Source organism: Callithrix jacchus, chromosome 2, assembly GCF_049354715.1.
Source record: "Callithrix jacchus isolate 240 chromosome 2, calJac240_pri, whole genome shotgun sequence".
NCBI lineage: Eukaryota > Metazoa > Chordata > Mammalia > Primates > Cebidae > Callithrix > Callithrix jacchus.
The window spans coordinates 58,994,772-59,009,160 of record NC_133503.1 but is presented as its reverse complement, the minus strand read 5'-3'; the positions used below and the strand labels follow the sequence as shown (position 1 = coordinate 59,009,160).

At 56.2% G+C, this 14,389-nt stretch overlaps 1 protein-coding gene across 2 annotated transcripts in view; it reads left to right on the top strand.

Moving 5' to 3' along the window:
• FAM20C (FAM20C golgi associated secretory pathway kinase) overlaps nt 1-6,078 on the top strand; it is a 63,948-nt gene extending 57,870 nt beyond the window's left edge. Inside the window, exons 6-10 of one of the 2 annotated variants that reach the window (XM_035290291.3) lie at nt 1,914-2,094; nt 2,712-2,821; nt 3,066-3,147; nt 3,979-4,038; nt 5,057-6,078. In XM_035290291.3, coding sequence (XP_035146182.3) covers nt 1,914-2,094; nt 2,712-2,821; nt 3,066-3,147; nt 3,979-4,038; nt 5,057-5,306 — 683 coding nt within the window. In that variant the 3' untranslated portion in view covers nt 5,307-6,078. The other variant, XM_054251532.2, reaches the window with a different exon arrangement.
• Nucleotides 6,079-14,389: the final 8,311 nt, after the last annotated feature.

The following is a 14,389-nucleotide window of genomic DNA, read 5'->3' as shown; positions in this document are numbered from 1 at the left end:
GATCATTCTTACAGTAATTACCCAGCGCTGGCACTGGGGTGAGGAGGTGTGGGAAGGAGGGGAGACAGATGATTGGGGTACTGGGGTCAGGCCAGCTGGGACCTGCCGGGTGCATGCAGTGTGGTGGGGGGCCAGTGGGCCTGGCATCCACCCCACTGCCTCTCTGGACCTCAGCTTGTTCATCTAAGAAAGGGCAGCCCAGACCAGCCACCCTCCTGTTTGCTCCATTGGGAAGTGCCCTCCCAAGCCTGCCTTGTGCTCCCACGGGGAGCCCTGCAGCCTGGAGGCTTCAAGACTGCCGGAGAGACTTTGGAATCACTCAGCCCGGCTGGGTGGCTCAAGGAGGGGCCCTTTTGGCTGAGATGTCAACCATGTGTGTGAATAGCAGAAATGCTGGGACTGGGGGCGCTGTGAGTGAGGTTCCAGGCTCTGCCCCAACAAAAACCACATCCTCACCAGTTCTACAGCCCCCGGCTTTCCAGAGTTTCCCCACAAACAAATGAAGCGTGAAAACCTGGATTTAATCAGCAAATAAATGCAGGAAGAGCATCGTCGGCCTGTCGTCCAGCATCAGAGCAGTGAACCCCACTGCTAGCGGCCTCGACAGTCTTGCATTTTAAAAATTATTATTATTTTTATTAAGGTATAATTCATGTACCACAAAATCTACCATTTAAAAGCATTCAGTGGTTTTTAGTATATGCACAATGATGTGCAACTCTCACCACTATCTAAATCCAGAAGGTCTTCCTCACCCCAGAAAGGAACCCTTGTAGCTGTGGGCAGCCAGCTACCATTCATCACCCCACAGTCCCCAGCGACTCGTGTCCTACCCTGTCTCTCTGGATTTGCCTTTTCCCGGCATTTTCTATCCAGAGGGTCGTACGATCTGTGGCCGCCTGTGTCTGGCCTCCTTTGCAGGTACAGAGTCCTCAGGTACATTCAAGCTGCAGCCTGAGTCAGGACTTCACTGCTTTGCATGGTCCATTTCATTTCCTTTTGTTTCATTTCATTCACCTGGCCTGTCCCTCTTCTGTTGATGGATGTTTGGGTGAATTCTCCCTTTTGTGGCTGCGGTGAACAATGCTGCTATGAGCATTCGTGTCTGAGTTTTTGTGTGGAAACGCTTTTCCTTCTCTTAGGGGTTCACCCAGGAGGGGAGTTGCTGGGTCACATGAGGACACTGTGTCGAACCCATCGAGGGGCTGCAGGCTGTTTCCACTGCGCTGTGCCGTTGTGCTCCCACCCGCAGCGCACAGAGGCGGCAGTTCCCCGCGCCGCCCCCTCCCCCAGCAGCTGCTGTTCTCTGCCCTTTTGAAGGAAGCCATCCCAGCAGGCATGAGGTGGTTTTGAAGCATGTGTGGCTTTGATTCATCTCCCTGGTGACTGACAATGGCACCCATCTTCCTCATGCTTGTCAGCTGGTGGTGTCACCTTTGGAGAATCACCTGTTCAGGCCCTCTGCCCACTTAACAGTTGGGTTTTCGTCTTTGTGATTGAGTTAGGAGAGTCCTTCCTACACTCTAAATGCTAGATCCTTAGTAGATGTGTGGTTTGCAAACATTTTCTCCCATTCTGTGAATTGTAGATCCACTTTCTTTACACTACGCATGCATTTTTTTAAGCGACTAAGTATCAGCCGTAGAGTTGCCATAGACACTATCCCCTGATTTTTGAGGGTTTGGGCCCAGCTCTACCCCCAGGGGGCTGTGTGGCCTCGGGGAGTCAGGTCTTTGGGTTCACTTTTTTATGCCATGGGGCAGAAATGTTTGCTGGGATTGATGAGGGAACTCCGGTGAGTCCTGCCCGTGAGAAGCACCAGACAGAGCCTGGCCCAGCCACAGGGCCCTGAGACCACAAGTGAGGATGCCGCTTTGTGCTGCTCAGGTAACCCACAGCCTCTCACTCCGCAGCCAACAACATCTGCTTCTATGGCGAGTGCTCCTATTACTGCTCCACGGAGCACGCGCTGTGTGGGAAGCCAGACCAGATAGAGGGCTCGCTGGCAGCCTTCCTGCCTGACCTGTCGCTGGCCAAGAGGAAGACCTGGCGGAACCCCTGGCGGCGCTCCTACCACAAACGCAAGAAGGCCGAGTGAGTGCAGGCCGGGGGACTGGCTCTTGTCAGCCTGCATGGGGCAGTCAACGGCCACAGGGGTGGCAGAGATGGGTATAGAGCCCACTGTGTGATGCTGGCACGTATGAAGCATCTGCTTCCTGATGAGCTGGTGGGTAAGGGCTTCCTTAATCTGAGAATTCCACACACTTCCCTGGCCCGTGTCAGCCTGCCCAGCAGGTCCTTCAATTCGTGACCTCTCAGTGTTTGAGCTCTGCTTCCACGCCTGCCCCTCTCTTCACTCCTGCCGGAGAAAGGGCCCCTGTTCTTTCAGCTTCACATTGTCCTCATGAGTGTGTGGTCCGGTCCTGTTTCCTCACAGAGACCCTCCAAAAACACGAGGCCCAGGGCTAAAGGCAGCTCCAGGTGTGGTCAACCCAGGACAGGGTGGAGTGACCCCGTCCCCTCCCAAACCCATGCTCCCACTGATGCAGCTTCAGAGCTGCAGCCAAGGCAGGTCTATCTGCAGATGCCATAGTCCCTGCTGCAGTGTTTCTCCTCTGCTCCTCATGGTGTATGCTGGGCTCCCCAGAATCTGGCCTGGGCACCCCTGTCCATACGGCAGAGCCTGGCCGTCTCACACTGGCTCCCCACAGGTGGGAGGTGGACCCTGACTACTGCGAGGAGGTGAAGCAGACACCGCCCTATGACAGCAGCCACCGCGTCTTGGACGTCATGGACATGACTATTTTTGACTTCCTCATGGGTATGTCCTGCAGGGCATGGGGTCCCAGTGTCACCCACCCTGGGTAAAGCAGATTGTGCTCTTCAGGGCATGATCTGTGCCATGGCCCAGCTGCTGTCCCATGGCCTGGGGAGGGGCCAGAGTTGCTGCCTTTGCTTAGAGGTCTTGCTGGAAGGAGGAGACACTGCTCTGCAGAGCACCGAGGACTCTCAGCTATGTGGCCTGGCTTCCCATGAGCTGTGACAATTTCTGCTTCTCTCTGCAGGAAACATGGACCGTCACCACTACGAGACTTTTGAGAAGTTTGGGAACGAAACGTTCATTATCCACTTAGACAACGGAAGAGGGTGAGACTGTCCTTGCACCTGTAGACCCAGGGAAGGGCCAGCCGCCTCCTGGCCCAAGCTACCTGGGGCCCAGCTGAGACCCCGGGTCAAGGGGCGGGGAACCCTCCAGTGGAGGAATGGGAATATCACAAAGGCCCATCTCAGGGCCAGATGCAGAGGGCAGCCCCAGGCCCCAATCAGGAGGGAGGGCTGCCCCAAGAGTGGGACCTCTGAGGCACAGGATCACTGCAAAACAAGTCCTAGAAGACCTGGTGTTACCTGGGAAACTGAGGCCCAGAGAGGCTGCTTGTAGGAAGAGCAGGACCAAGCAGAATAGACGGGCCTCTGTCTGCATGCAGGACCTGGAACCAGTCTGCCAGGAATAGGCTCTGTGCCCCACCTGTGGCCACTGCTGGCCTATGACAGGGTGGTCTCGGGTGGTGCTGTGAGACCCTGGTGACCAGGGAGGGTGATCCCTGATAAACAAAGCATGGAGGCAAGTAATTTGGGCAGGAGGATGTCCATTCCCAGGCTCAGAGTCCTCAGAGAGATGGGCCTCTGGCACCTGAATAGCCTGTGGGTGGGGGTCACCTGTGCTTGGCTGTAAGGATGTCTCCATGTCTAAGCTGTGGGCTGACACTCCAAGAGCCGTCTCAACTCAGCTGCCCAGGACCCTTCCCCAGGCCAGAGGCCAGGACCCCATATACAGGGCTGGGGACAAGCAGGGGTGGACCCACTGCCTGGGGTGCTGGAGACAGGCAGGGTGGACCCATTGCCTGGCTCCCAGCCCAACAGCCTGTTGTTAGGAACCTGGTACAGGCGCCCTTGACAATTCTGCTTTTCTTCCGGAAGGTTTGGGAAGTACTCTCACGATGAGCTGTCCATCCTGGTGCCACTACAGCAATGCTGCAGGTACAGCCCCAGCGGGGCCGGCTCCAGCTCCAGCCTCCTCCCCACTAAGAGCACCTGCCCCCACCGTGCAGGAGACAGAGGAGGCCACAGCCTTCCCCACCCTGCCCCAGCTGGCACACCGGGAATGGATAAGCCCCACACCCTCACTCTGCTGCCCAGAGGTGCAGGCTCACCTACCCACAGCCTCAGGCTGGTCCAGCTTGAGCCCTCTCAGGCCTCTGCTCTGCATCCATCCTGCCAGCGTGGTTACAAAGAGAATTTGAGGCCAGGCCAGACACCGGCTGGGACACAGGGACCCTTGTCCCCTGCTTGGCCACCGGACTTGGCCCCTGCCGCCTGTTGCAGGGTTGAGTTCCCCTTTCCCTCCTTTCATGCTGGACTAGGCCCATCCCCCTTCTGCAGAATTCAGCACCCCCCTTTCCTTCCTCTCATGGCTGGGGACACTGGCCTGCAGGGCAGGCACCTTGCACTTCTCTAAGGAAGCATTGCAACACCCATGTTGGGCAGATGTGCCAAGTTGGGGTGTCTCCCAGGTAAGTGGGTGTCCTCCTCACTCCCCCATCCTCCCGCCAGGCCCCTCTGGGAAATACACTGGTCCCCGAGTCCTGCACAGCCACCCTCACCCCTCGTGCAGATAAGAGGCTGCACCGGAGCCCACATCCACAGCTCATCGGCTGATGAGACATCAGGTCACAGGGCCTCTCTTGTGGTCTCTCTCATCTCTCTGTCTCTGTGTCTATCTCTGTCTCTCTCTGTCTGCCTATCTCTGCCTCTCTTTATCTGTGTCTCTTTCTGTCCATCTCTCTATTTCTCTCTCTGTGTCTCTGTCTTTCTCCCCCTCTTTCTCTCTCCATCTCTGTCTCTGTCTGTGTCTGTCTCTGTCTTTTTCTCTCCCTCTCTGTCTCCCTCTTTCTGTCTCTCCCCCACTCTCTTGGTCTCTCCTTCACTTTCTCTCACTTTCTGGTGGCCAGGCATCTCCCCTCTCCCATGCCAGGCCTGACACCCCTCTCCTCCCCAGGATCCGGAAGTCCACCTACCTGCGTCTGCAGCTCCTGGCCAAGGAGGAGTACAAACTGAGCCTGCTGATGGCCGAGTCTCTGCAGGGGGACCAAGTGGCGCCTGTGCTGTACCAGCCACACCTGGAGGCCCTGGACCGGAGGCTCCGCGTTGTGCTGCAGGCCGTCCGGGACTGCGTGGAGCGGGACGGTCTGCGCAGCGTGGTGGAAGATGACCTGGACACTGAGTACAGAGCCGCCTCCACGAGGTAGTGCCCGCCTGCCTGCCGCTGCACAGCCCAGGACAGAGCCAGAGGGGCCAGGGCTCCCAGCAAGACATGTGCCCATCGTGAATTCAGTGAATTCAGTGAATTCAGAGGCAGGACAGGATCATCCAGAGCCAGGAACCGCAGCCTCAGAAGGCCAGGCTCCGCGGGTGTAATAGGACACGTTTTGTTCGTTTTTGATGGGAGAAGGTTGGGAAGGAAGCGCTGTCTGTGCCCACCAACAGAGGCAGCCGGCACTGGAGGCATTCCATCCTTTCTGTAGGGAAAGGAGCCTTTATTTACTATTTTGTATTTATACATGATGAATAAGTATATTAACAGAGACATGTGCACAGAGGCAGATCGCCTACCAAACCAAACGCGAGGACCGTCCTCCCCGGTTCCGAGGGCCCCCAAGGCCACATTCACCACTGGTGCTCTCACACTCGGGACCTATTTCAAGTTAAAACTCTTTCTCCTTCCTGGGGCCGGGCTCCTGGAGGGCCGGAGGGTCTCGTCTGAGGATGGGAGGAGGCTCTTGATGGATGTCTGGCCCGTGTGCTGGTGGACGGATGCCCACATGGTTTTGGAGGGCCTGGTTACAAGGCATCCTGCAAGTCTCCCGCTGGCCTGTGGCACCCATCTTGGACTTCGCTGAGGGCAGTTGGTGCCATTGCATCCTCCAGGGCTGCATGTGTGCAGCTGTGGGTTCACCTTGGCAGAGTTTTGTGGAATAGTTTGCAATGTGGTACAAGTGCAATAAAGGTACAGCAGATGTGTGTCAGCCTCACAAGACAGGTCCCTGACACCCCCTCTCCAAACAGCCAGTCCTAGAACCAGGCATGGCTGAGACCTGGCATTTGAGGTGCCTTGGGTGGCCTGGAGCCAAGGCCTGCTGGGGCCAGAGGGGGCTGCCTGCCAAGCCCTGGTGCAGACAGGCCAGGTGAGGCCCTGCCTCTGAGGCAGGGTGGTCAGTCTGGGGCTGCTATCCAAGGACGGGGCAGCAACCCAAAGCCATAGTGGCCCTGCTGGCAGCCCCCATAGATATCCCTGGCATGGTGCAGCCCAGTGTTCCAGCAGGACTGGGCGGCCACAGCTGGGCATGGTGGGGCTGCTGTGATTGAGGGTTGACATGAGAGGTGCCAGCCCCTCCCACTGCTGGCCTCAGGCCCTTAAACCTGCCCCTGAGACCCCCTGGGGAGACTTCTAGCTCCTTCCAAGCCTCAGGAAGACCCAGCCCAGGAGGGAGGAAGGAGAGCTTGTGGGCCAAGGGCTTGCCAGACTTAACACTGAGCGTCAGGGAGCCGAGAGTGTGGGAGTCACAGCTCCCAGGGGCGGGCCCCCTGCTCCTGAGCCATTTCCCCAAGGTCACTTGTCACCCCGCTGCCACTGTTTTCTGTGCTCCATGCCCACCAAGCCATCAAGGTCAATCATTACTCGTCTCTAAAGCAAAACTGCAAGGTTGGTTTTATTTTTCTGGTTTTACAAATGGGGAAACTGAGGCTTACAGAGGGAAAGTCTCCTACCCTGTAAGTCAGTTTACATTCCTGGAACAGTCAATCCAGTGCTTGAAACCTCATGAGCTGGGAAGGGGTGCAGAGGACCCACTGGGGGGGATCTCTAGGGGAGGGAAGAGCAGGCTCTCTGTTTGGCCAGACTCGTGGAGGACTGCAGACCATGAGGATTCCTCAAAGGAAACAAAGGGGCGATGTGAGGGACCCCTACCGCAGGCTCCCCGCCTCCCTGCCTCAACACAGGGCCTGGCCTTCCCCCAGGACTTGGCATCCCTTCCACAGTCAGCTTGCACCTCTCCTGGCCCTCGTTTCATAGCTCTGCTCGCTGCACACTGGGCTCTGGCCTCTCACTGAGTCCCTAGCCAGGGGACTCAGCTGGCTCTCATTGCTTCTTCTCCCTGCCTTGAGGACCCCCAGAAGGTGAAAGAAGTGAGGCAGGGGCTGCAGAGATGGGGCTGGGCTCCTGAATCAGCACCTCCCCTGCTGGCACCGTGCAAGGGGCAGAGGCAGAAGCCAGCACTCTAGCTGTCACCTGCCCAGGGTCACACGGAGCAGGAACCCCAAGAAATCAGAGTGGAGCCAGTCTCAGTGGCCCCATCTTCTAAGGCCCTGCATCCACTCACCCTCTCATTCCACAGAGCCCCCAGGCACCTCATGCTGTGCCAGACTAGGTGCCATGGGGAAGAGACTCAGCTCTGTCCTCATCACTGTCACCTTGCAGAGCAGGGCAAGACGCAGAGTAAACGCACTGGCAGGTCACAGACAGAGTCCTGCACACAGCGGAAGGCGGGAGGGCAGAGGATGAACTCAGGTAGGCAGACTGTGTAGGCGGCAGTGAGGGGGATGTTGCAGCTCTGCCATCCGCTGCCTGGAGTCAGCCCCATCGGGTAAGTGTTTGGAGACTGAACCAGAAGAGGTGATTAAGTCACATGAGGGTTAGGGTAGCCCCGTCCAATCTGGGGAGGGCCCTTATGAGAAGAAGAGACCAGGACACACACACAGGATAGTATGGTGTCCATGAGCCACAAAGAGGCCCAATTGATCCAGCTCTGCTGTGCTGTGACCTTGGACTCCAACCTCCAGGACTGTCTGTGGTTGAAGCCGCCCCATCCATGGTGCTGTCACGGCGTCCTGAGCTAATTCATGCAGACAGCCTCCAGGAGGGGCTTCAAGGAGCCTGAAGGGGAGGCAGTGATGCCAAGAGCAGGGCTGGGTGTGCAGGTGGAGAAACACAGTGTGGGGCTGGCCCAGCAGTGCCAACGTCGGGACGCACCGCCATGACAGAATTAAGTTAGTGTTTAAAAAGACATGCCCTGGAGGCTGGACTGAGGGGAGTGCTTGGCACAGGAGCAGCTGTCGCCATCATCTGGCCACCACTGCCTGGCTACTGACGGTGAGGGAGGGAAAGTGAGCAGATTCTAGGGCCCAGAAGAGACCAGCCAGAACTATTGCTGGACTGGAGATGGGGAGAAGAGAAGGAGAAAGTGTGACCACCAGGATCTGACCTCAGCCCAAGGTATGGGGCACCCTTCACTGTGGGGGACTTTGGGGGAAGACCAAGAAAGGGCAGGGGAGAAGTGTGTGGTGTCCCGGGGGTCAAGTCCAGCAGGCACCAGATGACAGCAGGGCTGGGTATAAAACATGGCACCACCAGCATGGAGCCAAAGCATGGAACCACATCAAGGGGAGGAGGGCTCCCATGAAGCTCACGCCAGCTCATCACAGCTAAAGTCTGGGTGGGTGGAGGGGCAGCAAGGGTGAGGCTGATGGTCCAGACAGCACACATGGCCCTTGCTGTCCACTATGGAAGGACACACAAGAACCATAATGCGTGCGAGAGCCTTTGTCATGGGAGCCACAAAAGCACAGAGAAACACACAGCATGGACACTGTGCTAAGAGCAAAGCTGCAGAGACAGCAGACAGTGGACCAACGAGGAGGGCATGGGGCAGCTGGGGATGGCATGAGGTCTCCAGGGAATAGGAGGGGCTCTTGTGTTAGGGTGGGCGGAGTGCGGGCGGAGCGCAGGTGGATGAAGTATTGACAGGAGGAGGAGAAGAGATTGAGGAAGCTGCCAGAGAACAGCAAGGGAGATCAGAAAACGAAACCACTGAGGACCTGTGCAGCAAGCCCAGTGCTGATCAGCAGGGACACACGGCAGAGAAGTGGAAGTGAGGAAATGGAAAAAGAAGGTTGACCTGAGTTGAAGGACATGAACTTCCAGATGAAATCATCCCAGGGTTGGGTACGGTGGCTCACACCTGTAATCCCAGCACTTTGGGAGACCGAGGCAGGAGGATTACTTGAGCCCAGGAGTTCAAGACCAGCCTAGGCAACACAGTAAGACCCCATCTCTACAAAAAATATATACATTAGCCAGGCACAGTGACATACCTGTAGTCCCAGCTGCTCCAGAGGGTAAAGCAGGAGGACCACTTGAGCCCAGGAGGTCGAGGCTGCCATGAGCTATGATTATACCACCGCATTCCAGCCTGAGCAAGCAAATGACTATGTCTCCAAAAAAAAAGAGAAAAAACTAATAATTCCAAGTAAATAAATCGTCCCAGTTTCTAGCAGAATGAAAGAAAGGTCAGAAGAAAGGCCAGGATGGCCTGAAAGAACCTCGGTGTTCAGGGTCGGGATGTTCCAGGCTGCCAGTAGGCGAGGAGAGCATGGTTTCGGCTCCAGAACTGGAGCACCTCTGCCTCCTCCACGGCAGGACTAGGGCTGCGGGGCAGCACCATCCCTCCCCGCAGAAGCACCGGGGTAAGCCGATGAAGTCACGTTTCACACACGGGATCTAGACACGGCTTGTGGCCCATGCACCCCAAACCAGGACATGTGTCTGGGAGATGAAAGAACCGGGTGCAGTGAGGCAGCAGAGGCCCCTGGGTGCTTGACGAGAGGACACCTGAGGGGGACATGGAGACAGGAGCAGTAAGAGGACCCTGCAGAGAAGGCAGGCACCCACCCAGAAGAGCAAGCCAGGGAAGAGGCGAGGCTCCTGGAACAACTGGGAGGCCATGGCTCAGCCATGAGTGCTGCCACAGATGCTTCATAATAGGAACACCCAGTGTTATTTTTCCATAAAGAAGAAAAGGCAATGTCACCATATTGGGGAAGGGAGTGTTTGGGGTGGGGAGGATGCTGAGCTGTGACGTAAGCCTGTTATTTGGAAACAGAGGTAAATACAAAAACAAAACACACCCAGCAAAACAAAGAAGGTGATTTTCTCCCAGTTTTTGCTACGGGCAGGAGGGGCTGGGCCTGCTGGGTTTCATGAGTGCGGTGCCATTTCAGACTTTTTTTTAAGCACTATTCGCTGGTTTGATACAAATTCAGATGCAGTTTGACACCACCAGCTGGGTTAGAGCTGATGGCCTCCCGGGGAGGGTCAACCTGGCCCCATGGCAGACCCCATGGATGCCCGAAGTGAATCCCAAGTTCATCATCCTTGCTTTGCTCCTCCAGTTATCAGGGGTCAGAACTGTGGCCCTGTGTGCCACTTCACAGCCGTGTAAACCAGGACTCAGATGGTGGGGCGACTTTCTGGAGCTCAGTAAGGACAGTACCTGCTTGTGAGACCCACCCTGACAGCCCCCCTCTTCCCACCTACCAGCAACACCCACGCTGCACGCACAGCCATAGAGGCACAAACCCTCCCAGAACGTCCGCAGAATCAGGTGGTGCAGAGAGGGGGCAGGGGGACAAGGCAGAGGGCCGAGACATCTTGAACAAAATGAAGGAAAAGGGCTTTCAATTGAGTTTCCCTTGGTGTGGGCTGTTCCCACGGAGCACTAAGCTGCCGATTTGTCTGCAAGTGGGACAGTGTCTTGCCAGAGTGGCCGGTGAGAAATGTGGGAGTTGAAATTCAAACATGATTTTTTTAAAACCAGGGGAAAACCTGTGATTTCACTTTGTAGAACTGAGAGTCAGGAGGGGGCTGGCTCACAAGGGGGCTCCTGCCAGGTGCTGGAACCCCCACCCCCGAGCCATCCGGGCCATGCACCTGCCAGAAACCATGGGGCTGAAGGTGGGCACCACTTTTCTCTGAATTAAAGTAAATGAATGAAAATATAAATATATGAATGGGACGCATGTGTGGCTACACCCTTCGGGGCCACAGGACAATAGGTGAAGAATAGACTTCCAGGGGGTGCGGGTGGGAGACACAGCCCAGCCCAGCTGCAGAAGCCTGCTGTGGAACAGAGGACACCGCCCAGCCAGAGGCCACATCTTGGAAGCGCACAGTTCCCAGATCTCCCAGGGAGCTCACCAGAGGCACCTACGCTGTCCTTACCTGGGAGTGAGTTCCATATGCAGATTCCCAGTCCAGGACCCCAAGCCCAAGGGCAGAGGTGAGGGGCAAAGGCCTTTAGCCAGCTACCCAGGGGGTCTGGACGCAGGGTATCTCAGGCTGCCCTTTTGGGACTCACTGCTCAGCCCTTTCCCATCTCCTGGGGAGGCCTCCCGACACCCTCAGCACACCTCGCCTTCAGCCCGTCCAATCCACAGAACCCCCAAGCCACTGTCCCCCAGGAGGACCTTCACCAGGGCAGGCAGCAAGAGGCGTCTCCGGAAGCCTCTGCCTGCCCAGGTGGGCCTGAGGGGGCTGAGGAAGATGGACTGGCCCAGACCACACAGTTGTCTGCAGAGCCGAGCTCAAGCCCCAGTGTGTGGGGGATGTGGACATCTTCCTGTGCACAGAGGCCTCTGCATGACCCTTTCCAAGGCCTGGGAAGATCACCTGCATTTGGAAGAAGGGACTTGTGGCCGGCCGCCTACTGGTAGGGCAACCTCCAGAAGGGGAGGCATTTGCTCCACCCTGAAGCTTATCCTGAAGTAGCCCCTGGGAGAAGTGGGAGAGGAATTAGGAGACCCCCCAGGGAGGCTGCTGTGCGGGGGTCTGGGAGTGATGGCGCCTGCTGGCCTGTACCAGCCATAACCCTAGTTTAGGTTGCCCAGGCCAGGGACCTAGCTTGGCTACCATGGGGGGCTCGGGCCAGCCAGCCCCTTCTCAGAGCGCCTGTCCTGCCTGTCTCTGTGGGTCCCAGGTTCTGGCCATCCTGTGAACTGGAGGGACCTTGGAGGTTGTTCCCAAGCGAGCTCAGGCTCCCAGGACACCTGCTTATGCCTGGTTCACTTTCTCCATCTAGAGGACAGCCAGGGAAAAGCAAGGACCAGTGTCCGGGTGCGGGGCTGCCCCAGCAGAGAAACAAGGAGCCTTGTCCTGGGTGTCCAGCCTGGCCCAGAGCCCAAGCCATGAGGACTCTGTGCATCTCCCCCTCCTGCCTCCCCAGAACCCAGATCAGTCCTGGCACATCACAACTTCCTGCCAGGTAACTGGGTTCTTCTTCAGTACGTTCATTCCGAATGAGCAGGGCACAAGTTCTGTACCTGGCACACCAACTCGTTTACGACATTCCCCCCTTAAATATGGAACCAGAGGTCTGGAATTGCCCTGGAGGGTGGGGGGAACTGCAGAAGCCCTCTGGCCTTCCGGAGCCTCCAAAGCCCCCAGCCCCTACGCAAGTATGGCTGCCCACTGGAGATCTGCTCCGGCCCAACCCCTTCACTTCATTAATTCCTATTCTGATACGACTCTGACATTTCATCCATAGAGCATGGTTTCAGGTACACACAACCATGCCCAGCCAATTTTTAATTATTTTGTAGAGATGAGGTCTTTCTATGTTTTCCAGGTTGGTCTCAAACTCCTGGCTTCAAGTGATCCTCCTGCCTCAGCCTCCCCAAAATGCTGGAATTCCAGGCATGAGCCACCGTGTCCAACCCTGTTTTCTAAATAAGATCACATTCCGAGGTTTTGGGAGGACATGAATTTTGGAAGTACACGTTTAACTCAATCCAGATGCATTTTATCTCTTTTTCAAAGCTCCGTTCGTTTTGTTTCTAAGCATGCTGTTGTTCTTAACGGGGATACCAAGTGTCGCTCTCCATTTAGGGTGAGCCATAATCTCATTTAGAAGAGATATCATGTATTACATACAAAAACTCAAAGATGTTTAGATGTGAATGTGGCAGAGACCCAATTAACTGTGAATTGCAGCTCTCATCCAGAGCAGGTTTCCTGAATCTGCTAAACTGTAAGAAGCAATTACTATAACTCATGGCTGTCATGACTTCCAGATTTTCAGAAACTAAAAGGTGGTGTCCCCCGAGGTGTAGAAATTCTTATTTCTGAGGAAAAGCTGCACACCAGCCAGGGCGGCTGGGAATCCTGTCCTGAAGAATAAATCCAACTTCCCCATCAGCTGCACCTCAAGAAATATGAACATAAACAGAGCCTCATGCCCTACAACCAGGGCCAAAGACCACAGCTCAAACCTGCATAGCCCTGAGGCCCTGCACATTCTGCCTGGTCCTATGTTCATCTACTGGCCACGTGCTGAAATGCTGCGATAAACGAGAGACACATTTATGTGTCTATAAACTGAACGCATGTTTACTAAGCACCTACTATGTTACAGGAACTGCCCTTGGTGGTGGGGATGGAATGGGAACAAGGCAGGCACTGTCCTAGGAGGATACCATTCTGGGATATGCCAGCAGGTCAGGGCAAATCCACGAAGACCGGGCGCATCAGACTTTATCCGAGACACCCAAGATCACTGGAGGACATTCGGCAAGTCTCTGGAGTGCACAAAACGGAGGTTCTCTTCCTGTCCCCTCTATACTTGACTGGCCTCTGGAGGATGGCTCAGCCGGCCCTGAATCCCTGCAGCCAGGGTAGGCCACTGATCTCTGTGTCTTAGCTTCAGTTCATGAGACTGCTGAGTCCAAGACATAACTCCAAGCTCTGCCCTTGACCATGGATTCAGTGAGGATTCAGGGGGCTTCTCCCTTCTCTGCCTTCCTCCCCTGACCCCAGCTTGCTTGGCTGATGGGAAGGGCAGGGAGGAGGCCAGGAGCGCTCAGTAGAACCTTGCAGCTGCCTCAGCCATCCAGTACAGCAGTGTCTGGATACCTTCCTCTTTCCTGAGATCGTCTCCTCCTCCATCTAGTCCTGGAGGTTTCTGGAGATCCTCTGCTCTCCTGGGGTCACGTTCTAGCTCTTCACACCTCTCCTCTTCCCAGGGGCTCAGAGAGACACCCTCCATTCTTAGTGGCCAAGGCAGCCCTGTCTTAGCCCAGGGGACCCAGAGCTCACCCATGGCCTCTCTCCCTGGTCTCTCCCGTCCTTTCTCTCCCATATAACTTCAATGGGAAATGCTTCACTCAGCAGCTACCCAGGGAGCCTGCTGGGGGCAGCCATGGCAAAGCCACCCTCTCCTCGCCCACCTTTCTTAGCTGCAAGTCAGGTGCTCTGGGCCTGGTCCCTGAAGGGACCAGAAGTGAGGACGAGGCTACTCACAGTGGTACCCGGCCCACTCAGATCCTCCAAGACATCTCTCAGACCTGCTGCTTATGCTCCAGCTGGCCACGGGGCCCAGAGTCATGGTCTGGTCTTCTAAACACCCTCTGTGAGTTCCACATGGGGTGGGGCCAGGGTATCTGTCTCCCAGGCACTCGGGAAATTCCCACTGTGTAATTTGGGGCCTATCAGAAGTTTCTATAA